The following is a 26,415-nucleotide window of genomic DNA, read 5'->3' as shown; positions in this document are numbered from 1 at the left end:
TAATGGAGAGGAAGCTGGTAGCAGTGATAGGACTATTGCTGGCTGGGAGCTGAACACTAACATCCTCCCCCACCCAGTTCTTCACCTGGAGAATAGCAGCCTCTTGAAGAGCCAGGAGGTTTAAGTCAGCAAGACCCACCCATGGGAAGAAACGAAGAACATAAGAGAACTCCCTTGTTCTCCTAGAATGGCAATGGCCCCCACTTGAGAGGTGCCTGAACTGAGTTCTGGTGAGTTCCAGCTGAAAAAAGCCCTGGTGGTATATACATTTAATAAATAAGGACAAGAATGAGAATTCAGAGTAAGTCCCACTAAATTCTGTAAGGTCAAAACTCTTCGTAAGAACATTTTATTTTTGTTCTCTTCTGTTTCTTTTTTAGATGTCTGGGTGGCTCACTAGTTTATTGCAAACTATTCAATTCACTTTGATTTTTTTGTTTTAAAGCGTAAAACACGTCTGGAGTAGCAAAACATGAGTCCATTATCTGGAGGGAAGCTTCTTTTTATTAAGAAGCAGCATTGATATGTAATCTTTCCAATCAAAAGGAAATTGCTCAAGATGGCATATAGAATAAAAATCATACTAAAGGAAGTCATAATGCCGTCTAAAGACAGTAAAAACACCATAAAAACAAATCAGTGTACACTAGTATATAGAAACCACAAAAGTCGGATCTGAAAGCTGGTAGTGAGTGATCCCTAACTGCTTGTTCTTTGTGTTGCTAGAAAATCCAATTTTAGATTGTTCACTATAAAGGTGTCAGTGGTAAAGTCTTTAAAATATAATGGAAGTATTTTTCTATTCAGTTCCCTTACAAAGTCAGATTAAGGTCTATCTAATACAGTGGTACCTCGGGTTACATACGCTTCAGGTTACAGACTCCGCTAACCCAGAAATAGTGCTTCAGGTTAAGAACTTTGCTTCAGGATGAGAACAGAAATCCTGCTCCGGTGGCACGGCGGCAGCAGGAGGCCCCATTAGCTAAAGTGGTACCTCAAGTTAAGAACAGTTTCAGGTTAAGAACGGACCTCCAGAATGAATTAAGTACTTAACCCGAGGTACCACTGTATGCCATTATTTCTTTCCAGCAGTGGCCAGCTGGATGCCTTCAGAAAGCCCACTATCACAAAGGCAGCAGCCCTCCCCTGTTTGTCCCTTGATATTTTGAGGTGCACTGCCTCTGCACATGGATGCTTTATTTAGCAACAATAGCTTAATAGGCCTACCCTCCGTTAATGCTTTTTTAAGCAGCTTAAGCTAGTGATTGATAAGAGCTTGTTCCCATGTCCCACCTTTGATTATTTTTATGGTATTTATTTCATAAAATTTATACACTGCTTGCTTGCTTGCTTGCTTGCTTGCTTGCTTGCTTGCTTGCTTGCTTGTTAAACAAACAAACCTCAAAGTGGCTTACAAAAATAAAACAGTAAAATCAAGAAAAAAATCACAAACCTTCTTTAAAACATGCAAAGGTTAAAATACCAAAACAGATTAAAGTTACCTCAAGCATCTGGGTAGACTTGTATAAACTGGAATATTTCCAGCAGGTACAGAAAGGGAAGGAGCCTGCTTGTTGTTTTTTTAAATTTGATAATGCTCAAAAGTAATACTTATTCCTAATGAAGCTGTTTTTTTAAAAGAGAGAGAGAGAGAAGACGTTTTTTGTTTTGTTAATTTGGTCCCAAATGAAGGACTTTTGGGTACTCCTTATGTGTACAAAAGCTCACGTTAGCAGTCGTGAGAAAGTAAGAGCCTAATAAATTTAAGTGCATCAGTCGTGTGTAGTCCCATGTTTGGTTTAAGCAGGTTGTATTTGTAATAGTTGCGAAAGCAATTCCTTCATTAATTGGAAGATATTTGGACAGCTGTAAAGTAATAGAATAAGTGTTCATGACCTCCTTGTCCTGCGAATATGTCACATTAGCACAGCTGGATGCCTTAATAACAATACTGGCTTCCGTTGGCTTATATTCTCTGACACCACAATGGAACTGGGCGGCCTAGAACTGAATAAGTGAATGTTAAGAGGGCAAATGAGAGGTCACAGAATATGAATTCAAAGGTCCAAAAGCAGCTTTGATTGAACTAAGCCATGTAACTATGGCATGCATGCCAAGGGCTTGATTCTTGTGGCACTTTTAGTCCAATTCCACAATGGTTTACTGAGTGCTTTTTTCTGGGGGGGACGCAGGGGTACGAATACCCCTAAACATTTTGTGGATCTAGGTTTGGCCTCATTGAGGGGCAGTATTTCAATATGAGTAGGAAAATAAGAGTACCCCTAAACATTTTTTAAAAAAGAAAAAAAATCACTGGGTTTACTCGACCTTGTTGCTGGCTCTGCTCCTAGCCCTGCCCACTCATTACAGGAGAGTCCCTCTCTTCCTTCGTGAAATCTTTGCACCTCAGCTAGGATTTGCAGGGGCCTTTGTGTTGTCACTCTGTGTTGACCCTTCCTCTCCCATCTACATGCTTTTAGCTAGGGCTTCCCCCCCCCCCCCCAAGCCGGAGCTCAGCTGCAGCCCCTCTCAGGTGGCACCATTGCCATTCTAAGAGAACAAGGGAGAAGTTCTTGGTGAACACTGGCCCCTCTTTTTCTAGAAAAATAGCCTTGCTTTGGCAGGGCTGCAGAGGAACCAAGCAAGCCGCAGTCTCCCCTACGCAAACTCCCACACTAAAGAGGTCTGAAGGGAAGGCATTAATTCAAAAATCCTTCGTTTTGGCAGATTCCAGAAGAGAATCAACCTGGCCTCAAAGAACACTGGGCAACAGTTATTTCTTAATATAGGGATACATGCACTATTCCATAATTTCAATTCTTTGAGTGGTACAACAAACACAACAAATAGCTCTTGCTTTTGGGATTTTGTGGCTAATTTGTTATTTTATATATATATATATATATATATGAACATACATTTCATGTTTGTTTTGCAGTACCCAATCTTCAAACTGAATGTTGAAAAAAAGAATCCAACCTGATGACATTAATATGTGACACTGCATTAATCAGTGGCCTAAGTTTGCAGTTTTTCATGATGGGCAGAATTACATTTTTTTATTTTTTTATTTATGATTTTCAGTTTTATACATTTCAATAATTTTACAGTCATTTTAACGTTTCAAAACTCGACTTCCTTCACCCTCTTTCTGCAGTTTATTTTTTATATTCTCTGCATATTCCAAATTAACTTAATTTACTCATTTATTCATTTAATTTAAATATATACTCTTATGAAACTGCAGGTTGTTACAATAATCCTATTGCCCATTGTATCATTGAGGATTTTACTCGCTCATCCTTTTCTCCCATTCCAATAATATCTTAAACATTTTAAACAGCACTTTTACATTACATTCCAACAGATCTCTCTCCAGTTGCGATATTTGTTCCCCAGACCCTTGTATCCTATTTTTCTTAAATACTTTGTTCAAATGATGATTTTGTATCCATGTTGTTAATTTACCTGATAATTCCTTAAATTATTTTAATTGATACTCTCCTCCCTCTTGTTTTAATAAATTTCTATATGTTGTCCACTTTTCTGTTTTTGCCTCTAATAGATTTTTGTATTTATCCCATACTCTATATATTTTTTTCCTAATTTTATGATGTGTAAATCCTTTATGTACTTTCATCTTTTCATACCATAAATAAGCTTGCCAACTGAAAATATTATCATGGCCTTCTAAGTCTAAAATATGTGGATTCTCCAATGTCATCCATTCCTTCAAGCAACAAAGACAAGATGCTTCATAATATAACCTCATATCCGGCAGGGACAAACCTACTCTCTATTTTGCATCTATCAATATTTTATATTTTATTCTTGATTTTCCCCCTCGCCAAATATATTTAGAAATATCTTTTTGCCATGCGTTGAAACAATCTGTCTTGCCAATCACCAGAATTGATTGAAACAAAAATAACATTCTAGGTAATAAATTCATTTTTTAGTCAATACTCTGCCTAATAGTGAAAGATTCATTCTGTTCCAAATTTGCAAATTTCTTTTAATATCTTCCCAGGTTTCTACATAATTATCTTTATACAGATTTATATTATCGGCTGTTACGTATACACCTAAATACTTAACCTTCCTTCAATCTTTAATCCAGACACGTCTTGTAATTTATTTTTATTCTCATCATACTTTTAACCAAGAGTTTGGTTTTATCTTTATTAATCTTAGAACCTGCTACTTCACCAGCTTTTTTAATCTCTTGTAACACTTATCACCGATATCACCACGTCGTGTGCAAATGCTTTTAATTTATATTGTCTCTGTCCCACTCTTACATCTTTACTGTCTTGATTACATCTTATTCTTTGCACCAATACTTCTGAAACTATTATAAACATCAAAGGTGGCCACGGGCAGCCTGGTCTTGCTCCTTTAGTTATTTTACAGAATTACGGTACATGTTTAGTGTATTGTTACAGCGTCAACATATGGCAATGGCTCACTTGATTCAGAGAGGTTTTTATTCTATACGCGCCTGCTAATTAGGAGATGATGTCTGATGTACTAATTAATCCACTACAAGGAGGCAGCTGTGGGCCCCAGCTGTCTTTGTTTCCAATAGGCTTCCTGATCTGGGGTGGAGCGAGGATGGGAGTTAGAGGAAAGGCGCAGAGCTGCTTCTGACAAATTGATTTAACTAGAGCACAGAGCCTTGAGGGAATTCTGTGCTGCCCTGTCACTGCACATGACTGCAGCCTTTGTAGGCTCCAAGCTGTTGAGCGGTGAATTTCCCACCGATGCTTTCTCCCTCCATTGCTTTGCTGAAATTCCCCCTGAATGCTCTCCCAGGCACTTTGCATTTGCTATAACATACATCCCTCTGCCTTGAAATGCATCTAAAGTAATTCAGGCAGTTAACACCCATCCAAATCGAACTTTCATATACAAAGTCAATGTGTCTTTGAACAGGTGCATGGTAACAGCACACCGTCTGGTATTTTGAGCTACATGTGATTATTCCTCACGAGTGGCCAGCCTACTGTTTTGCTCACTGAGTGACCCAATTGCATGGGCTCATGTAGTAGGCACATATATGTCAAAGGCACACAATCCTTGGCTTAAGAACGGGCGTTGCTAAAGTTATTATGGGCTTTGTTAACACCCCATAATAAATTACCTTAAAATGCAGTTATGTTTTTTACCAATTAATCTTGAGATTTGCACCAGGTTACAGGTCTAAATCAGTAAACCATTGAGCTCCCTGAGTTCAGGGATAATAATAATAATAATAATAATAATAATAATAATAATAATAATAATTTATTTATATCCTGCCCTCCCCAGCCAAAGCCGGGCTTAGAGTGACTAACAACAGTAAAAACAGCACAGTTTACTTAAAATCACAGTCAGTTAAGTGTCAGAGGATACCAGTTCTTAATAGGTCTCTGACTAAGCACCGGATAATCAGTGCAGAGGTACAGTCCTCAGAGTTTGCACCCACAAACAAGGTAGGTGCTTTGCCTGGGGAGGTGGACAGCCAAATAAGCCCCCCTTCCATGTTGTCCTGGAGATATTCCTAGAAGGCCTTGAGCTCCAGGGTCGAAAGGGAATTGACACATCCAAAGGGAATGTTTTCTGCAAACTCATGTTTAATGGGGCAACCACAGGAGACAACTTGGTGCCAGTGTGGTGTAGTGGTTAAGAGCGGTAGTCTGCTAATCTGGTGAACCAGGTTCGCGTCTCCGCTCCTCCACATGCAGCTGCTGGGTGACCTTGGGCCAATCACACTTCTTTGAAGTCTCTCAGCCCCACTCACCTCACAGAGTGTTTGTTGTGGAGGAGGAAGGGAAATGTCACAGTGGCAAGGAGGTGGCAGTGTTCAGTGGATATGTGTCTCCATTGTGACCTTGGCCTGGATATTTGTTTCCATGGTAGCAGGTGGTTGACACTGCAGACAGGAGGCTGGGCAGGTTGACATTGTGGGGCCATGGGCAGATCGCCAGCTAAATCCCAGAACAAGTGGAGGTCTTTAAGCAGAGGCTTGACAACCATATGTCAGGAGTGCTCTGATGGTGTTTCCTGCTTGGCAGGGGGTTGGACTCGATGGCCCTTGGGGTCTCTTCCAACTCTATGATTCTATGATTCTAAGTGGAAAGTGCCAAAGCAGGTCGAATGTCAACTTTTCTAGGAGCCCTGGGGTGCTAACATAACAAAAGGCTGCTGGTTCAGAAGACGAAAGAGAGCCACTGAAAGTGGGGGGTGTCCTGTAACAGGTACCCCCTCAGCCTAACCTGTTCTACTCATTGGTTTAAGGATAAGTTCCTTTGTGGAAGGTTGGGAAACAAAATGTGACACATAGGAAGAGATATTAAATAAATAAATGGTGCAGAAAACCATTGATTCTAGCTTGTGTCCTCAAATTGCTCCATCAACACAAATCTTGGTGGATTTGAGCAGCGCAGGCAAAGGACAACAGTCAACTGTGAATACATTTGTTTTCCCTTTGGAGTCATTTGATCCTTCTGAGAGTCTCTATCCCTTTCATTTCATTTGGCACTGTAGCAGTTCATTTAGGATGGGTTGGGGTGGGCAGTATAACTAATTTAAATATCTAGATTTAAATATATCCTAAAATACTTTATGAATCAGTATCTATCACCATTATTGAGTGAGCAGTAGGAAGACTGTTAGGAGCCTTTACTTCAGTGAGGACATCTAATTGGGGTATTGAGACAGGCATTGCCAACTACTGGCCTCTTAACCACCCGTCCCTCAATCTGGGTTCAGATAAAATTCCCACCTGACAGATCTCACAGGCTGACTAAGCTGTGGAGTGGTTATCTGCTGCCACAAAAAGTAAAAATAAAAACAGAGTCTTGAGTCTCTAACAAATTTAAGTATTGTCTAACCTTTCGTGAACTAGTGCCTGCTGTGTCACATGTGATCTTCTGTTGTCTTTTACTAAGTGTAAGGGTTGTGTGTGTAAAGGCTGGAGTTAAATGGCAATGGAATGCAAAGTACTGTCTGTGATAATTCAATTAGAGTTTAAATATATGCAAAACTTGCCTGTCACAGCAACAGTGATTGGTAATAGGAGAATCTTGTTAGCTTTGCTGAGTGAATTGACACCTGTAATTGGACAGGTGGGAAACAAGTGGACTAAAGTGAGTAATTAGGTAGACAAAGAATGTGAAATTGTAGCCATAACAATTATTTTTAGCATAATACCTTCCCTAGATGTTATAGTATGCAGGGAGTTAAACTTGATAGATTTTGGCGTTACAAGAGATCCATAGCCAGGAGTGGTTAATTCTGAGATAAGAAATCAAATTTCAACTCCATCTCTGTCGGAAAGAAGTGCGGTGTGGAAATCAGTTTGTGCAGCCTTCTGTAACTCTGGGGCACCATATGATCCAGGAAGGTAGAACAGAGGCCAGGGTATGTTCAGGCTTGTCCTAGGCAGGACAACACATACCATGAGGATGGTATGCCAGCAGCTGGGGATATCAGGAAGTGGCTGCTAGGAGCAAACGGTCCTTACAAGCCTAGCATACATGTTAGGGAGGCAACTCCAGGCAGGACAGCCACATAAAGTCTCTGTGACAGGCCAATAAGATGCTGAAAAAAGATAGATCACTAGCAAAGGCCATAGTTGGTTATAACATGCATTGAAAAACCATCTTGTTGTCATCTGACTTTACTCTGAAACTAAGGATGGAGGAGGGTTTTGTTTGCGCCATATTTTTGAGTGCGCTTCTCTGATTTCACCCCTCTTGGACCAGTTCCTGGATCAGTGCACACATGTGCAGAGTAGTTTTCAGAACTGTGGACCTTGCTGAGCATCATCTGAATGCTTGCAACTTACAGAGGGGTCTGAGGGCAGTTTTTTGCTTCCCCTTTTTTCCATTTTCAAGCTGCTTGGAGCAGCTAGTGTGTGTAGTGTGACAGCAAGCCGTTTTTGTGCTGTGTACAAATGCTCCAGGAAGTAGGGATATGCCGTTATAGGCAGTCCTTCCCTGAGGAATTGTATGGGGAACAATATGGCTCCCCCCATCAGTACACAGAGGCAGCCATCTCCCTCCCCAGGCAACTGTCTCCCCACCCTGCCAATATTTTTACCAAAATGCGATACGTGTAGTGACATGCCATTTCCTCTAAGGGATTTTCAACCCACACTGCACTTTCTAGCTGATCCAGGAAATCCTTACAAAAGTTTTTTTTTAATGTATTATTTTTTATATAAATACCAGTTGACCATATGGATTTTAAAAAGCTTTTCCTATTAAAATCTGCACAGAAACAGGACACAATAGGCTTTAATGGTGAACAAGTGAGAAACAGGAATGAATCAAGGCTGCATTCAGACACAACGTGTTTTTTTGTTTTTGTTTCGCTGCTTATAATGCTTCTGTTCAATTCCTAATATTCCTTTTACACTATAGTAGCTGTTGTGCTATAGAATTGTGGCCTTTTGACCAATGTCATGCTAAATTTTAAATGGTTGGAAAGAAGTGTATGCTGGGATATCTCCCTAAATTGTATCACAGGAGTGGCAGTGGTATGATAATAAAAAGTGTAGGAAAATGACAACACAAAACTCCTCCAATTTTGAGCTTGCAATGGGGTTGCAAATGGATTTTTAATGGAAGTAATTAAAACGAAAATGAATACTATGCTCCTGCGAGATTCTACTAGATCCCCAGAAGTTACTTTTATGTTGTGTGAAAGATCACATAAAGCATGAAATTTAACAGGTAAGGAAACATCAGGAAGACAGAATAAAGTGCCGTCCAAATGCAGCCTAAGTCCATTCCATTACCCTATCTGATTAATTTAGCTTCTTGATGGTATTAAATCATACAAGGTGCTCACAGTATGTCTAAACAGCACTTACCACTTCCTGCTGTCAACTACAGAATATGTTGGTGAGGTACTTAATGAAAATGAGTGAAATGTTCATTATATGGCATCTCTACCAAGCCCATGAACAATGTTATGGTTGCCCCCCCCCCACTGAAAACATATTTCCTAGACTTTTTTTACTATTCATTTGCATTACAAATAGGCTGTTGCTCCATGCTGTAGTTTTGCTGACTGTTTATCCACAATAAACATGCAGAGAACAAGGAAGACAGTGCTCCTCTGATAGCAGAGAATTCTTACACTTTCATGCCAAAAGACATTGGGTGTAAGAATGCGATCACCACAGGCACTGGGTTGTTCCCAAGAACCAAGGGCCCCGCCCGGCATGCACATGGGACATCGCACATGTCTCCAAAACTTAGGTAGGTTGCCTTCAAAAATGTTGCACTCAGCTCAATTAGTTTTCCAAAGACAGTTTGTTTCGGATTCTGACTCTAAGATGTTAGCCTTTGTTTATGCAGGAAATCACAGGACACAGTGGATACATGCTCTTCTAGGTTTTCCACACTTGTTACATTTGGCTACACACTCACAAGCCCAGCAGTGTTTTCTGTGGACTTAGCTGATTGTCTGAAGTTTAAAATAAGCATCCTTGCCTGAGGTGATATGTACAAAGGCATTCACATCGCTCAACAGTTGCTTACTAATTGTGCAGTGTGAAATGTTAACAAGAAAAGGTCAGTTCAGTTCTAATGATGGTGCAAATCAAGTGATGCTTTTATGACCACAGAGAACAGGCCAGCTTTTATGTGCAAGCTACAATGATTTCTTGTTTTCCTGTGATCAAGCTATATTCTTGCATTAATGTCCCTTGTAGCTCTGCGTGGAACAAAAGCATCTCTGTCCAACTTAGAAGATTATTCAGTTCTTTTTTAAATTTCACATGAAGTGCCCCATTCCATGTAACACAGTATGTTAAATAGTTACAAGTCCCAAGGGACCTGGCATGTGGAAAACACCAAGCCATTTCTGGAGTGTGAAAAATACTAAGCTGACTATTGATGCGCCAGAGGATGGAGCAGAAAAGTAGCTTTCTTCAAAATTGGTTTTTTGTTTCATTTTTACACTACATATAGGACAGCTGTAATGATTAATAAAAACCACTGTGCATTGTGTAGTTTGAAATACAGTGTATCACTGAACGAAATAAAATAGATAAAAATATAAAACAGAAGCTTTTCCTGTTATTTTTGGTGAATGAGAGAACTGGTGGTTTGTGTGCCAAGACCCCGTGACCCCACAGTTCCCTCGGGACAACAGCATGTTGGGTTTGGCCTTGAATATGGCCACCATGTTATTGGTTACAGTAGAGAACGGTTTGACATAGGCATTGGGTGAAGTCCTTGCTGTTCCACTCCAGCCCCTCCGCTGGAAGTGCATCTAAGGGCAAACCACATATTGGGGGGAGTCCCTATGACCTACGTCCAATAGGGGTACCCTCTGCAGAGTCCCTGTCGGAGGAGTGGTATAGCCCTAGCTCCACCTGGGCTTCGGAAAGAAGCCACTCCTCCCAAATTGTTTAAACAGGATACCTTTTCTCAAGGAGGGGCAGGCAGAGGCTATAACCTCCTCTCCAGCCAAGATCTAGGCTTACCCAATGCCTAACCACCTAACCTCATTGCTATGAGGTAGGTGAAAACCAGATGGCTGGTGTCAATTTGCCACATGGAAAAATTCCTGGCTGGCCCCTGAATATGGCAGCCAGTTTGGTCCATAGCAAGGTCAGAGCACAAGTAAAAGCAATTAAATTAAGGGAGGGTGGGAGATCCAGTGAAAAGGCAGGGAAGACAGCTGGGCAGGCCGCAATTTAATGGCCCCTGGGAGCAGGCCTAGCGTTCCAATTGGCTAGTTGGGCCTGCCATTGAAGAGGGTGAGCGGAATTGTTGGAGAATGAAACTTTGGAAGCAAATTTTCTAATACAATGTATAAAACATCCCCATCAAACCTTTTGCTGTTTGATTTTACATAATGTAGTAGAAAGTGGTAGAAATTCGTCTGGCACCCCAATTCTAAGCCTTCGTACCACCAGGTCTTCATTCAGTGCCATTGAACCAAGCATGGTTTCTGGTTTAATGCTATGCTTTGTGATGTTGTGCAGCAGTAAGTACAGTATACACTTCTTAAGACCTAATTTGCTGGATGCACAAATTCAAATTGACCCCCCAATGAATTCTTAATACTTCTAAGCTTGTGTTCACACTCCTGTTTACTCTGCATCCCTGGTGCTCCCACAACTGTTTGGGAAATAGTGCACACACAATGTTAGCCACAATCTATATCTGTCCTGTTGTTTCCTTCTGTGTTTGGATGCATTTCCCTCAAAACCTGGTTGGTCTGAATTGAAACAAAAAGGACGACCTAGCTGCCTTTTTAGCTGGTAATGTGTACACAGCCTAAGACTTGGGTCTTATGCATGTTTTCTTGGGAGTAAGACCCACTGAACTAATCTGACATATTTCTGAGTATACTAGGGGCTGTACCCCTGCTCTTTCCACTCACCAACCCCGTCACCTCCCCCCCACACCAACCCCTTAGAGTTTCCCCTTCCCGTCCCATGCAACTGTTAAGTCACTCTTCACCTTCTGAACCCCATTTCTGAAGCTACTTACGCAAACCACCCCCAGGGCAACCTCCTGCACCTTCCTCCTCCCACACATTCTCACCTTCTGCCCAGTTATGAAACCCTTTCACGTTCCTGCTTTCATCTTCAACCCCATTCTTCTCATGCCTCCAACTCCCTCCTTTTTGCAACCCATATTCTCCACCTTCATTCCCTTTTCTTCCTAATCTTACCTCCTTTTTCATCTCCCGCTTGCACAAAACCTCAATTTCCACGCCACCTCATTTCTCCTATTCTACAGCCGCCTTTGCACAAACAACCCATACTGATACGTGTTACAACGTCTTTAAGAATTTTGAGAGCAAACCTGTCAGTTAGCTCGTTCAGTTTGAGAATGTTAAGTTCAGGTGATGGATGTTGTACATATAAAGGTCTTTGCTTATTAATAAAATATCTCTTCTAAATTGCTGCATTGAATCGGGAACTTTGCAATCTGAAGGCAATGGATGGTACCAGGAATAAACGCAATGTGGAATATTTCCATGCTTTGCATCATTTCTCTCTCTTGCATGAGGCAGCTCAGTTTTTCCCCTACCAGTTTTCCTCCTGGCTTGCTGTGCACAAACTTTTCCCTCTTATATTCCACAGCTGACTCATATGTGAGAGAGAAAGGACGGGCAGCCTGCAAATCTTTGTCTGAAGGTTCTTAAATCAAACCTCTGCCATTTGAAGTCACCATTTTCCTCTCAGTTCCCTCCATTCCTCCTTTACTCAAACATCTGCCATTGTTTAAAACCACCACGTCCCCCCTCTTAGTATTTCTCCTGTCTCACTCTGATGCCATGCTCACTGCTGTTGCCCAACCTGCCTTCTCTTCCTTCCCCACCCAAACTGACTTCATGCAAATCCAGGATTGTGAGGCACTACAAATCCTCCAGTAGGGGCTGCACAATAATAGAATTACATTTTTTATATATAGGAATATACAGTATGCATAGGGTCATAGTCTAAGCAATTATAATTATTATGAATTATTTTAGTATGCTTTTCCTAAATGCTCAAAAAATATCTATCTATCCCAAGAAACTTTGCAATATAAGCAAACAGCTCTGCCATCCTTTGGAGAACTGTGACTAAAAAGAGACTTAATTAGAGTGTAATTGTATTGCTATTGTAAACCTGCATGTCTAGCATAGCCAAAGAAGAGACTGAATTTCTGCTTCAAGCACAGACATATATTTTTTTTTGAAACCCTGTTACTTTTGTTTGATTTCTCAATGGCTTTCAATACTATTGAACATGGTATCCTCTCAGTGAGATGAGTATCAGAAGCCATATTATGGTGGTTCCCATATTTTGCCCAACCTGCCATTTATTTTGCCCAAGCAAAGGTGGCAGCCCTACTGGGACCCTAAATCCTAGCTCTGATTTGTAGGAACATTGCCAATTGGCCCCTGAGTTGATGAGGCTTATCTGATGTCAACATGAAACCAAGTCTTCAGTGACATTGGTTCAGTTGCTGTGGAATACTCTTCCATCCAGATTTAGCAGGTGTCTTCTGTATTAATTGTTAAGTATTTGCTGAAAACCTTTCTATGTCACCAGTCTTAGGTGGACAATTAAAGGGTGAGAGGAATCTGTTACAGTTAGCTGATTTTAGTTCTTACGTGTTTTTGTATTGTTCATATTAGTGGTGTACATTGCTACGATCTTTATGAACTTGGAGTATATAGCTATATGAATAATTTCTTTAAAGGGATTAAGCTGGGGAATGAGGGTGGGGGGTGGAATCCTCAATGGTGCCTAAAAATAGCTTGGATAACTCAGCTCTCTTAACGTCATTGGGCTAGATTATTTCTGACTTCACTTGATTAGGGCCCTATAAAACAGGTGGGGTTGTTTTCACGTAATAAGAGCCATTACAATGAATTTAGTACTTAAATAAAGGCATTGCACAATAAGCAAACAATGGATGGCTCTGCTGTGTCTGTGAGAGAGATTCTGTTTCAGGCTCAGCCCTCTGTTTAGTTATCTTGACACCACAAGAGGTTTGTCATCCTTCTCAAATGAGCACTGACTTGTGTTCTGGCATTTCTGTATCAGAGCTTTAAATAGAATTAAAAGGTAAAGGGACCCCTGACCCTTAGGTCCAGTCGCGAATGACTCTGGGGTTGCAGCACTCATCTTGATTTACTGGCCGAGGGAGCTGGAGTACAGCTGGTCATGTGGCCAGCATGACTAAGCCGCTTCTGGCGAACCAGAGCAACGCATGGAAACGCCATTTACCTTCCCACCGGAGCAGAACCTATTTATCTACTTCATGCTTTCACACTGCTAGGTTGGCAGGAGCTGGGACCGAGAAATGGGAGCCCACCCCGTCGCGGGGATTCAAACCTCCAACCTTCCGACCCAGGGTTGTGAAAGGCATAGGCATTGTAAGTTTGAATAAATATTCTCTCAACCCATGAGGCATGTGTACTGTATTGTACTCAGCATTGTACTCAGCGCTACTCTGTTAATGCCAGCATATTAATAGTGAGCAAACAGGAGCAGGAAAGCCAAGAGCTTTGTGTGGGTGGGAGGGGAAGAGGATCTGCCACAGTCATTATCTCTCCACGTGGTCTGCCTTAAAGGGGGTTCACTACCACTTTCCTGGCAAAGCTGCCATGGGAGTGTTCAGTTTGGGGTGGGTTGTTTGTGAGGGAGCTTTTTCTGCATTGAACGGTTTGAGGGTACATACCCATTTGAAAACACTCCTCTTGATTAGGTTCCCCACACCTTTTCCTGCCTAGAAGGAAGCAGCGGTTGTGATCTTGCTATACACCCACTCATAGTGTCATTGGAGAGTTGTGTATACACACAAACACAGCAATGCCAGGACAGCTTACATCAATTTCCAACTGTTTCATAATGAACATACTGTGTGAATGTAGAATCAGTCTGCATGAATCATTTATTTTTGGAATGAAACCAGTTGCTCAAGAATTGATTTTCAGTGGCAAAAAATACAGTATGCAATAGATCTAGATCTATGGTATGTGGACTACGTAGAAAAAACAAGTACTCAGCCTCCATTGATTCCAGATTAAAATGTTGTGTGTATGCAGCCTTAGTTCAGTGACTAGGAATATAAAGCACAATGTCCGATATACCTTTTAAGATGCCAGCCTTATGAGTAAATATGCATGGGATTACCCTGTCAATTCCCATGTTCATCTTTATTTGAATGATTACATTTCTATGTAAACCTGAACTCTTTTATTTCCATACAAATTGCATTGAGACTTGTGCTGTCCATTAGTTAATAGGGTTCTGCGATATTAACCTAGCACTCATTAAATTAACTCTTAAGAAGATATATATATATTCCTTTTGTATGGTATGATCAGTAACATCAATGCTATATTTATTACAGGCAGTAATAAATCATTTTACTTGCAAATGTAGAGGCTGTCTTCCACCGGCAGCTAAAAGTTTCTCTAGAAACACAAACCAGAGAAAATGTTGATACTACAAATCCAGATACGCGTCTGTCGAATTATGAGAGATGCAGATTGCTGATGGAATCTAATAAATCTCTCTTTAAGTAGATTAGGAATTTGAGCCCAGACAGCTCTCAGTGCAGCTGCTTTATCCGTATCCACCCAGAGTAAGCTATGGCAAAGAATCAAGAAGACTTTTTCCCCTAGCACTGAAATATTTAGCAATATTAATCAGTTAGATTAATCTATTAAAAATCTTTTCATTAATTAAAAAAGGGCTGCCAATTAATTGGGCAGCATATTTAAAAAAAAATCTTTATAATTTTAACATGTGCAGATGGTAGATGCCATCTTAGAAAAGGCACTAGCCCTCTCTCGCAAGAGAAGATGCCTCTCCTAACATGGTGTCTGATGTAATGTTTGTGTATCATGTAAAAACAAAGTCTTTCTTTCTCTTCAAAACTACTAATTTAACAGATACGTAAATTTATCTAATTATTAAAACTCATATGATTCATTTATTTTCTTTAATCAAATGGAAGTCCTTATTTTGGGTGAGATTTAGGTGACCAGTAAAATAATGTTACCTTGGTATCTCAAAGGTCTAGGCACCCAAACACAGCTAACTTATTAAGCAATTCTGTGTCGCTATTGCTCTTATCAACAATTGTAATGTATATTTTATGTAAACCACTTGGAGGTTTTTATTATTACGCCATATACAAATTTCCTCCTTTTTCTCTCAAAAGATACCAGTGAATCAGAATCGTAGAGTTGAAAGGGATCCCTAAGGGTCATCTAGTCCAACCCCAGCAATGCAGGAATCTCAACTAAGGCATCCATGACAGATGGCCCCTCAGCCTGTGTTTAGAAACCTCCAAGGAAGGAGAGTCCACCACCTTCCAAGGGAGTCTGTTCCACTGTCAAACAGCTCCTACTGTCAGAAAGTTATTCCTGATGTTTAATTAGAATCTCCTTTCTTGTAACTAGAATCCATTGGTTCGGGTCTTTGCCCGACAAGCTTTCTCCATGTGACAGCCATTAGATATTTGAAGATGGCTATCATATCTCCTCTCAGTCTCCTCTTTTCCAAGTGAAACATACCAAACTCCCTCAACAATTCCTCAAAAACCTTGGTTTCCAGACCCTTGATCATATTGGTTGCCTTCCTCTGCGTACTTCCAACTTGTCAATAACCTTCTTAAATTGTGGAGCCCAGAACTGGATACCGTATTCCAGGTGTGGTCTGACCAAGGCAGAATAGAGTGGGACTATTACTTGCCTTGACCTGGACACTAGACTTCTGTTCATGCAGCATCACTTAGGTTAAGTTTGTGGTCTCCTAAGACCCCTTTATTTTGAATCCCAATTTTGTCTTGCATGAGACTCCCTTCCCTTTGAGAATTTCTTCTCACCCAGTGGTTATTTAAGCTTTTTGAAATCAGCCTTCTTAAAGCCCAGAGTGCATGTCCGCCTATGCTTAGCTGAACACTCTACGTCTGTTGATGCTGCCTAGAAAAACATTAGGTTTTTTTTGCTACTGCATTACACTGTTGACTCGTGTTAAGCTTGTGGTCCACTAAGACCCCTGGCCCCCTAGGAATTAATCCATATTGCAGTCTACATGTACTAGAACTAAGCTGTGTTTAAACTGGGTTCCAGATGCTTAATTGTGGCATGACAGGAGTCAATTTGTTAAATACAGGTCAGACAGATTTGGACAAAGGCCATCTCTGCTATGAAGCAGAGTAAAGGAGCAGCCACCTCAAATGGCAGATTATTCCACATGACAGGGCAGCAAATTGGCAGGTATTTAATTGACTTTTTATTGATCAAGGAGGAGCCATTATTGAATTTCCCACCTTTGTCCCCTTCCATGGCAGGCCGACCATATCATATCACAAACTCATCTTGAAAATCTCCTTAATTTCAGAAGTTTGCCATGCAGCATGAGGGCATGGGACTCCTGCTTAAGAAAAGGACCCAAAGCTCTCTTGGGTGCACAGAACTAGTCATGGGGTTGTTTGGATTCAGGCCAGCATAATTTGTCTCATTACATCATTTGAGATGCATTAATCTCAATATTAATGAGCAGATTAATGTAGGCAATGATAAACTCTGAAATCCCAAATGACGGTTCATCTAATTTGCATTATATAAGGACTTGCAGGAAGATCTTAAGGCTTTATGATTATCTTTCCCCATCTAATCTGTACACACAGAGACATACACACACTGACCCTTTGTGAGTCTATAGTAAATTGTGTTTCCTTTTCAGACGTTTTCTAAGACCTTGGCTTTGTAATAAATAGACAAAGCTTTGTTGTTGTTCTTTTACTATGCATGGAGATTTGACAGTAGGGGTGCTTGAGGGATTTGATCTTTGTGAATTCCTAAATTAAATTATCTCATATGTGCCACTCAGATTAATGTGAATATTGGAAATTAGCTGTCCGCCAGATTCCACACTTTCCCAGATATTGCAGCAGGTTTCTTGGCAGTTTCAACAAACAAAATGTATTATTATTTTATTTTATTTTATATTTTATTATTTTATTTTATTTTATTTTATTTTATTTTATTTTATTTTAATGCAAGTTAAATGGAGCATAACAGAATTATGGGTAAAAATAAGGAAAAGTCACCAAACCTTAATTGACAGGAAGGATTTAGGTTTAGCAACACAAGATTGTAATATCTATTGATATGTATTTTCAAATTGACTGACATTTCATAGGATACTGTTGGCTCCCTGACAGATATTGTTACAAATGAGCTTGTAAATAATAATAATTAAGACTATTGACTAATTAGTTATTAAAAAGGTAAAGGTACCCCTGCCCGTACGGGCTAGTCATGTCCGACTCTAGGGTTGCGTGCTCATCTCGCTCTAGAGGCCGTGAGCCGGCGCCGTCCGAAGACACTTCCGGGTCACATGGCCAGCGTGACGAAGCTGCAGCTGGCGAGCCAGCACCAGCGCAGCACACAGAAACGCCGTTTACCTTCCCACTATAAAGCGGTACCTATTTATCTACTTGCCCTTAAGAGTGCTTTCGAACTGCTAGGTGGGCAGGAGCTGGGACTGAACGACGGGAGCTCACCCCGCCGCGGGGATTCGAACCGCCGACCCTGCGATCGGCAAGTCCTAGGCACTGAGGTTTTACCCACAGCGCCACCCGCGTCCCTTAATTAGTTATTATTAGTTGGTTATTGACTTGCCTTTTAAGCAATTAATTTAAATTATTTCAAATTGCCCAAACCACTGTATTGGTACCTTTTTGGGGTACTGAAGGAAGTGTAAAAAAACTGCAATTTACTAAATGAAAGGCACCACTTTAATAGATTGTTTTACATACACACCAGAACCAAAACAGCCTTTTTTAAATGGTGTGTCCTTTACCCACAACACCATCATCATTTATTTATTACGGCCATAAGCCCATACAGGTAAAAACAACACATAAATAACAGCTTGTGCACGTGGGAAAAAAAGCCGCTAAAACACCACTATAACAATAAAATACTATAAGATGGAATGGCATACTACGCCTTGGTTAGCTTGTAGTGCTCCTTGGCGTCGCTTTTGGGTAAGGACAGCGACCAGGAACCTAGCCACTTTCAGGGTCGTGTGGGAATCCTTATCCTGCAAGATTTGGGCAAGGTGGAATTTTGGTGGGGTACCCTCTAGTTTCTGTATGATTGATCCCAACAAATTTGCCCGTGGCACATTGAACAAGGGGCAAGTGAACATAATGTGCTGGAGCGACTCCGGCGTCTCCTTATCACAATCGCACATGGCGGGGGCTTGGCCCTTTGAGAATCTATGTCTCAGGACATTGGAGGGGAAAACGTTAAACCTCGCTTTGGTGAAGGCCAGTCTATGGGCAACAGTCGAAAGGGAGGAGAGGTATGATGGAACGCAGTAAGTTAAAGTGATACCAATGTTCTGGGGCGAACAAACACCTCCCCCCAGTGTATAATTTCGCTGTAAGTCGATGTCATCCAGTCTTTGGCGGATCAGTCTTTGAGCAGTGATTTGGTCTAGTTTTAGGGAATCTGAGGGAGAGATTCCATAACTCAGGAGTTTGGCATGAATTCTACTAGTCCAAAGGCTAGAGAATTCATCTCGCCATAAGCATTGGACAAGGTAATGGTTTGGTAATCTATGCCACAATGATAACCAATAATTGAAGACTTGCTTCCACAGGCAAGTTTCTAAGGATGTGATCTTCAATTCTAGTCGCATGGCTGCGTTGCTTACGCACAGGGGGAGCATTAGGAGCCGACGTAGGAATTGGTTTTGCAGAGTTCTCAAGAGGAGCAAGATCTGTCATCACGGCCCAGAGCGGGGCAGCATAAGCAAGCACGGCAACCACTTTTGCCTTGAACACCTTTAGGGCTGAGGGAACATGCAAAGCTCCATCCGAGAAGAAAAATCGGAGGAGCGCATATGACACCACTGAGTAAAATTGCCCCTCATAAATTAATCTTTCAATTACACTAATGCTTGCAGCTCTCACTGAAACTAACCCAAGCAAAATTACATATGTCTTGGATTTATTTCTCACAAATCTTCTCTGGCAATATCCCACACCATGCAATTTATATATATTTTTCTGTGTCTTGCATCATCACCTGAAAATACTTTCAGAACCATTGGAGCCCCTTTCAGCAGCCTTTAAAATGTTCCTTGCTTCCTTTTTCTTTGTCGCCATCACTTCCCTCCGTTTGGCTAACCTCACCCCCCAGGCTTCCTGACTCGTTCCTGATTTATCTGGGTAAATAAGTCTCTGGTTATTCTTTATGCCGTTGCAAATAAAGTCCTTTTTAGAAACAGATGTTAAAAGGATCTGGCAAAATAATCCTGGAGGGCAGTAACTGCCTTCTGTAAACTACTAGCCTTGTGGCACGCAGTGATGAAACAAAATGGTACAGGTTACAGGAAAATAATTAAATTATGGTTTCATTTTAGGAGCCCATTTAAAAACTGAGATTTCTGAGCGCATAATACTAACATTATATAGTTGAAAGGATCCTCGTCTGGGTCATGAGCGTTGCGGGGGGGGGGGCGGGTAGTATTAATCATGCTTGACTGGAAAGATGTGTGTAACCTACAACAAGCGGCCCTTGTAGCCTTGCCAAAAGAAGCTTTTGTTCCCTGAAGAGAATTGTATTAAAGGCCAGTGTGTCCTATTATTATTTGAGCAACAGCAGCTTTGAAATGAGCCTTTCAGATTTCAATACACTGAATCAACAAGCAACAAATAAAAGAAAACAAGCTTTGTGTCGTACCTCAGTGCTGCATGACCTCCCTCATCCCTTACCTAGTTGCTGTGTTCGCTGACACAATTGCCTAAAATAACTAAAGATAATTGGGTGCTTCTGACGGAATTGGAGGCAGGCCAGGAAAGATGTGGAGCCTGGAGGGGGGTGGAACATCTTCCTCCAGTGCTAAACACGGCAGCCTGTTTAACAATGTTGGTCTTTTGCAAGTGGTGTTTAGGACAAAAAAAGAGAGGGTGCCGTCCTGGGCTTAGTGAGATGAGGGACGTGCCAGCTGGGAGAGTGCAAAGTATGAGATGCAAGACGAGGAGTCAGTGGAAAAACATGTATCATGTGCAGAAAGAGCTGACGTAGCACACTGGGAAACCTGTGTGAGATCATGGCTTGTTCCTTCCCAGTTGGGCTAACATCCAGCATCAGTCTTTTTGGAGGAGAGAAAGGTTGGGGAATGTTTGGGGAGCATTTGCTGGTAGAATCAGGGAGGGAGGGAAGAGGCAAGCACTCTTCTCACACCCAACCATTTTGCTTGGCAACTTCAGCCACCCTGCAGTAGTATGAAAGAAAAAGACCTAGTGGGATCGCTGTTTCTTAGTCTCAACTGTGCATCCATTGTATGGTGATAAATATGTTGAGCTACATTGCAGTGTGGTCATTAAGACTAGTAAATTCGTAATAACTATTACTATTTAGACTATAAATTCAGACTATAAATCCCAAGAAGTTACAGGCCATTAGACTGATTCCATAACTGGGCTAGTAATGTGTTGTCATATTTGTTGTTGGTTTCAGGTTTCTTTGAATTCTGGCAGAGACGTGCCAAGTGGAAGACCATACATATAAAGTACATGGAAACCTCATTTCATTCATGCGTTCATTTGTATGCTGCTTTCCCACATGCTCAAACTGGCTTACAACAAAGAAAGGGGGGTGCATTTCAGACAAGCACTATAAAAACAATTTCACAACAACATAGCAAAGCAAAGATATAATAACATAAAAAACCACATTTCAATACTATACATATATATTGCATACCTATATATAACAAAATTATATGCACGCAGCATCCCATAGCAAAAATAAAAAGGGAGCTTTACAGTTTCACCCTAATCCTTGAAACTTCCCTCCATGATGTCATTTCTCTTTCCCACCAATAAAGAATTCTGGGATTACTCCTCCCAGAGCTACAGTTCCCAGCACCCTTAACCAACTACAGTTAGGATTCTTGGGAGGGAGCACTTGAAGTGTGCTTTATATCTATGGTGTATATGCAGCCTCGCTCTCTATGTGGATAATTGTTTCGTGTAATTTCTTGCTTTTCATCTCCACCAGACACCTCAGCTTTCATTAGTATCCCATCCTATTTATTAAGATATTTAAGATATTATTTAAGTTTGCTACAAGAAATTAAAGAGACATCCTAGTGCTATTTTGGGTTTGGGTCTTCAAGAAGCTGAACTAAGGGACTTCTGAGTTTCCCAGACAAAAACAGACAAGCACCCAGGATTTACAGTGGAAAACAATTACTGGCTGACTTCAGTGTCTTTGAGACGTCTGCCGCTCTTGCTGGCAGTGACATCAGGTTACGATCACTATGGAACTACGTGAAGGGAAAATAAGATTGTTCCACTAGAATAAAAAAGGAAAAGGATGGAGAAAGTGAGAAGAAATCACTTGATTTTTGCTGCAATTCAACAGAACACTGCACCAAGTTGGAATGTAAAATTCAGCTTTTGTGTTCACACATGATCATGCTGATCATTTGTTAAAGTTCTGGGTTTTTGCTGTATAGCATGTAGGTCCCAACTTCAGAGTATGCGTCTGGATCTACATTGATCTGTAAAAGCGTTATTAAAAATAGCACTAAATAATGTTATATAATGTTATATAACGCTCAATGCATTTTTCCATTGCCGGCAGATCGCTGCTCTGCGGTGTCCTCTGGTGTCACATTTTTATAACGCATTTCTAACATTATAACCAACAAATGTAGATTTGCCCACAGACATGTTTGCTGAAAGGCAGCCTAGAAATAATGAAGATATATTCAAGGCTTATTTCTTACCACTTGCTGGAACATGTTAAATAAAGAGATCAGCTTTAGGAGCTCAGTCATAAAAAGAGCAGAAGTGAAGAATACTAAGAATATGGGACCCTCAAACAAAAATGGTGATTGTGTGTTGAGAGCCTTTGCCCTTTATAATATGTAGTTTTGCTGAAATAGGAACCATTATGTAGTTTGTATGAATTGAGTCGCATTTTGAGAAGCATTGACCTCAGAATGGTAACCTTTTGTCTTTCTAGGTTAAGTGCAGGGGAGAAATCACCCTGAAACGCTCTATTCAACAATTGCAGATATTGGACGAGAATGAACACAAAAGATCCGAAGGTGACGGAAGGGGGCCTCAATGTCACACTCACTATACGTCTTCTTATGCATGGAAAGGTAACTTGCTTTACACTGAGATATTGGGCAGGGGGCGGGTCAGAAACATGGGTGTATGTTAGTGGTTGTATTTTAGGTTGCTTTGTTATTAACAATATTAGAGGCCCAACATTTTAGCCTTATTTACACACTAGCAAAACTGATTATAACTAGGGATAGGTGGATGTGTCTGTTTTTTGGTTTGCACATTAAAAAGTTGGAGCGATCGGAAGTGCAATTTAAGGCTCCTGTTTATTCCGTTGCAGTTGTAGATTTACCTGCCCTGCAAGTGTGGCTGAAGGAAGATGTCATTGCAGGCCAAATTAGGACTCCTGGTGAGCCTAATGAGACCCACAGGCCAGACGTTTTTAGAGAGAGATATGTGAATAGCCATGCCCCATAGCCAATATTTTGTGGTGGCACCCATGCCATTTTTTCCAAAAATTCAAATGTGCCACCATTTTCCATGTATCCCTTGTTCAAAAGTGTTTCCTTTCCTGTTTTAAGATGCAAAACTATTTTATATGTATTTCAGCGAAGTACTGTAAGTGAGCTGTCAGTTGGGGTGGGGTGGAAATCCAGATGTGGCCACATGTCCCAAAGGTTAAAGGCTCCAGATACAGTTAACTGTTATGAGCTGTGCAAGAATGTCTGCACCACCCCCTTGTAGCAGCAACCCTTAGAAGTGTGTCTACATCTTAATCACAGGGTTTATTTTACTTCCAGAAAGTCTGACAATTGTTCCTTCAACTTGTTTACCGTTGTGTAACTTATACAAAATTCAAGATAGCCACAGACACAGAAATGCTGTTTGAAGGATGAGAGATCCACCAAATGTTTGAAATCTGCAACATAGCCCAGCTTGTCGGTTTGTAGACTGACATACATTCTAGTAATGGAGAGGATGGAGGAAGAGAATTGATCTTCCTTCTGCCCACAGCATCCTTCTCCTCTGCATTTCAGGTAGTCAGCTGCAACAAAAACATTGTAGCATCTTGAAAACTAATCTTCTGTGGCTTCTTCTTAGTATACTCTAGTTCATGACAGCATACGTCATAAATTTCCCATCCCTCTCAGCTTTCTGCAAATACCTCTTTGTAAGGACTGAGTCACAGATAGCAGCTTGTGTAAGAGAGAGCATGTGGCACAGGTGGCATTTGAGTTCATAGCTCAGGCGCTTTACATTACCCTTCGTTTGTTAAGTTACGTTAATGCAAGTTAGTTGTGCCATAGCTTTACTGAAGGCACACATGTCTGTTACCCCATTACGCACACAATGATCTCTCAAACAGCATAAGTGAATATTTGGATCTCTGGCATTTGTCAATTGCGTTGTCAAGTTTAGATCTGTCAGTTACTTTCTTTGTAAGTGCTGCACTGTATGGCTCTGTTTGACTCGCACAGCTGGGTGTTGTTATGACATTATAGCTAAAGCAATCACTTTGGAAATGGTTTCCTGCATAGTGATAACACCCACTGCTTCTGCACTGCTCATTTGGTGCCAAAATGCATTGTTGCCTAATCCATCATGTGAATTAGACATTAAAACTTATGCTACGTCTGGCTTCTATCATTAAATAAAATAGATATTTTGTTTTTAAACAGTTCCTTATTGAACAGACTAGCTGAAAATTTAGGAGGTGTATATTCTCCAGCACTAACATTGGCAGAAAACATGCTAGATATTTGTTTTCTGCAAGACAAGGGCTGGACTTCCATCTTGTCTAATTTGATGTGGAAAAATGGGAGTGGAAGAGGTGTGAAAGGGCTTCTCCTAAGCTACAAAGGGAAAAAACCCAAAGTTGCAGGCACTCTCAATTATTTATGAGGAAATTAAGTGTTTCAGGCTCGTTCTTGTTATCAGGGGCAGGGGGGCGGGAAAAGCTTTCTTTCATAAATCAAAATCTGATTCCTTATGCTCTGCCTCCATTGCTTTGTTGCTCTGATGGCAAACGTCTTGTGGTTCCCCAAACTCTGAGGTATCCTTTGCCAGGGTCTGAGTTCATAGGTCAGCAGGCCTGGACAGCCCTGAGGAACTCCCTGCCAATAAAGGTTCGGCAGGAATCATTCTTGCCTTCTTTCAGGCAGGCCTTTGCAATGTGGAGTTGAGGTGGTTTTGTTTTTTTAACCAAACAGTATTTAGGATTGTTTTTATTTATCTTGCTGTAATTTGTGTGTTGCATATAACCTTGCTGTATTTTTCACAAACGTGTGGTCTATAAATATTTCAATAAATAAATAAGCTTCACTTCATTTTTCACTGTTGGGGTGTGTGTGGAAATGAGTGGACCTGGAAATTAAATAACAAAATCTCCAAACAGTTGTTTGAACTGCAACTACTTGGGTTGCCTTACTGGTATGTTCTGAGAAACATTTGCGCAGAAATTTTTTGAAACTAACCAAATAGTGCAATCCTATCATAGCTGTCAATTTACAGATTTGAAAATAAGGGACCAGCAGCCTTGAAAATAAGGGACCAGCAGCCAAAATAAGGGACCTGCAGCCTCACCTGTTCCAGGCCCTCCAGTCTTCCTGTCCTCCTGCAGTCTGGTCAAACTCATGCTGGTAGCTTCGAGAACACCGTCCAACCAACTTTGTAACCAGAGGTTCAACTGAATAGAATCTGAATCACATGCACCACAAGGCCTATGCAGCCTCAACTTAAGATGGCTCCCCAGCCTGGCTTTGCACTGCAAAGTTTGCAGCAGCACGTGCAACAAAATGGCGTCCAGCATTCAAAAAACCTCTCAGCTTGCATTAACTAGCCACACACAAGGCATGCAAGCTCCACCCCCCAGTCGTTCTTAAACTTCTTATTAGGTGAGCAACACAGCCAAGCAACACAGTTGGAGCCTCCCTCCTCCCTGGCCGGCAGGGAGGAGCTGCTTCCTTTGAAATTTAAGGGACATCATTTAAGGGACATTTTAGGGACATCTATCAATAAGGGACAGCAGCGGGACATGGCGCTGGAATAAGGGACTGTCCCTTCAAATAAGGGACACTTGACAGCTATGAATCCTATACATATTTACTAAGAAGTAAGCCCCACTGACTTCAGTGGGACTTACTCCCATGTCACCTTGTATAGGATTGCAGCCTAAATAGAAGGTCCATAAAATCCAAATGCCTAGTTCAAAGATGTATAAAAATATTTATGCTTGTCGTATCTGCCTTGCAGAAGCAAATGTTGGCTTTGTCCTGATGAATCCTTGCACTGTTTTTTGGGTTGTTCATTTTTTCTTTAAAGACATGAATAGTAACGTTTGTTGGTCAACAGTGAGTCAGACGGCATTCTGTTGGGAGAGCTATGCAGCTGCATTGTATTAATCACGTATGAGACTTCTCGAGCAATGCAGCCAGCATTAGCATCCAGCTCTAAAATTTGTTAAATGTTAATGTTTCTGTGTAAATCATGTTTCTGTGTAAATCATTTCCCACTAATAGATGGATATGTGTTGTTCGGGCTGTCGGCTGTCCATAGTCTGTCAGGCATGATGGTCTGATATCTCCGCTTTGAGCATGAACAGACCCTATGTTATCATGCTTTCTTCTTTTCAAAAAAAGATGTCATAGCTCTATAGCACAGCTTTCTCAGTAAGATTGTTAACAAGTTGAATGCAAATTTTATTATTTTATTTATGGTTAAAGATGCTGGAATTATTATTATTTACCATGATTAAGCATTTGGCTAGGCCTCTGGGGCAACATAGAATTATTTCAGGCCATAGCTAGTCTGTGGACCTCCAATTTCATTTATGTAGCTCACTGCCTTGTTT

At 41.0% G+C, this 26,415-nt stretch overlaps 1 protein-coding gene across 15 annotated transcripts in view; it reads left to right on the top strand.

Annotated features, from left to right (window-relative positions):
- Positions 1-26,415, top strand: part of LOC114582583 (poly(rC)-binding protein 3-like) — a 237,211-nt gene that overhangs the window by 182,953 nt on the left and 27,843 nt on the right. For 7 of the 15 annotated variants that reach the window (XM_077917654.1, XM_077917655.1, XM_077917653.1 and 4 more), the window contains one exon: positions 22,519-22,660. In XM_077917654.1, the coding sequence (XP_077773780.1) occupies positions 22,583-22,660 (78 nt within the window). In that variant the 5' untranslated portion in view covers positions 22,519-22,582. Of the gene's footprint in view, positions 1-22,518; positions 22,661-26,415 lie in introns of those variants that run through there. The other 8 variants (XM_077917657.1, XM_028703718.2, XM_028703710.2 and 5 more) reach the window with 3 other exon arrangements.

The sequence above is a fragment of the Podarcis muralis genome, chromosome 13, assembly GCF_964188315.1.
Source record: "Podarcis muralis chromosome 13, rPodMur119.hap1.1, whole genome shotgun sequence".
Classification (NCBI taxonomy): Eukaryota; Metazoa; Chordata; class Lepidosauria; order Squamata; family Lacertidae; genus Podarcis; species Podarcis muralis.
Note: the sequence above shows the minus strand (reverse complement) of the source record. Positions and strands in the feature narration are given on the sequence as shown.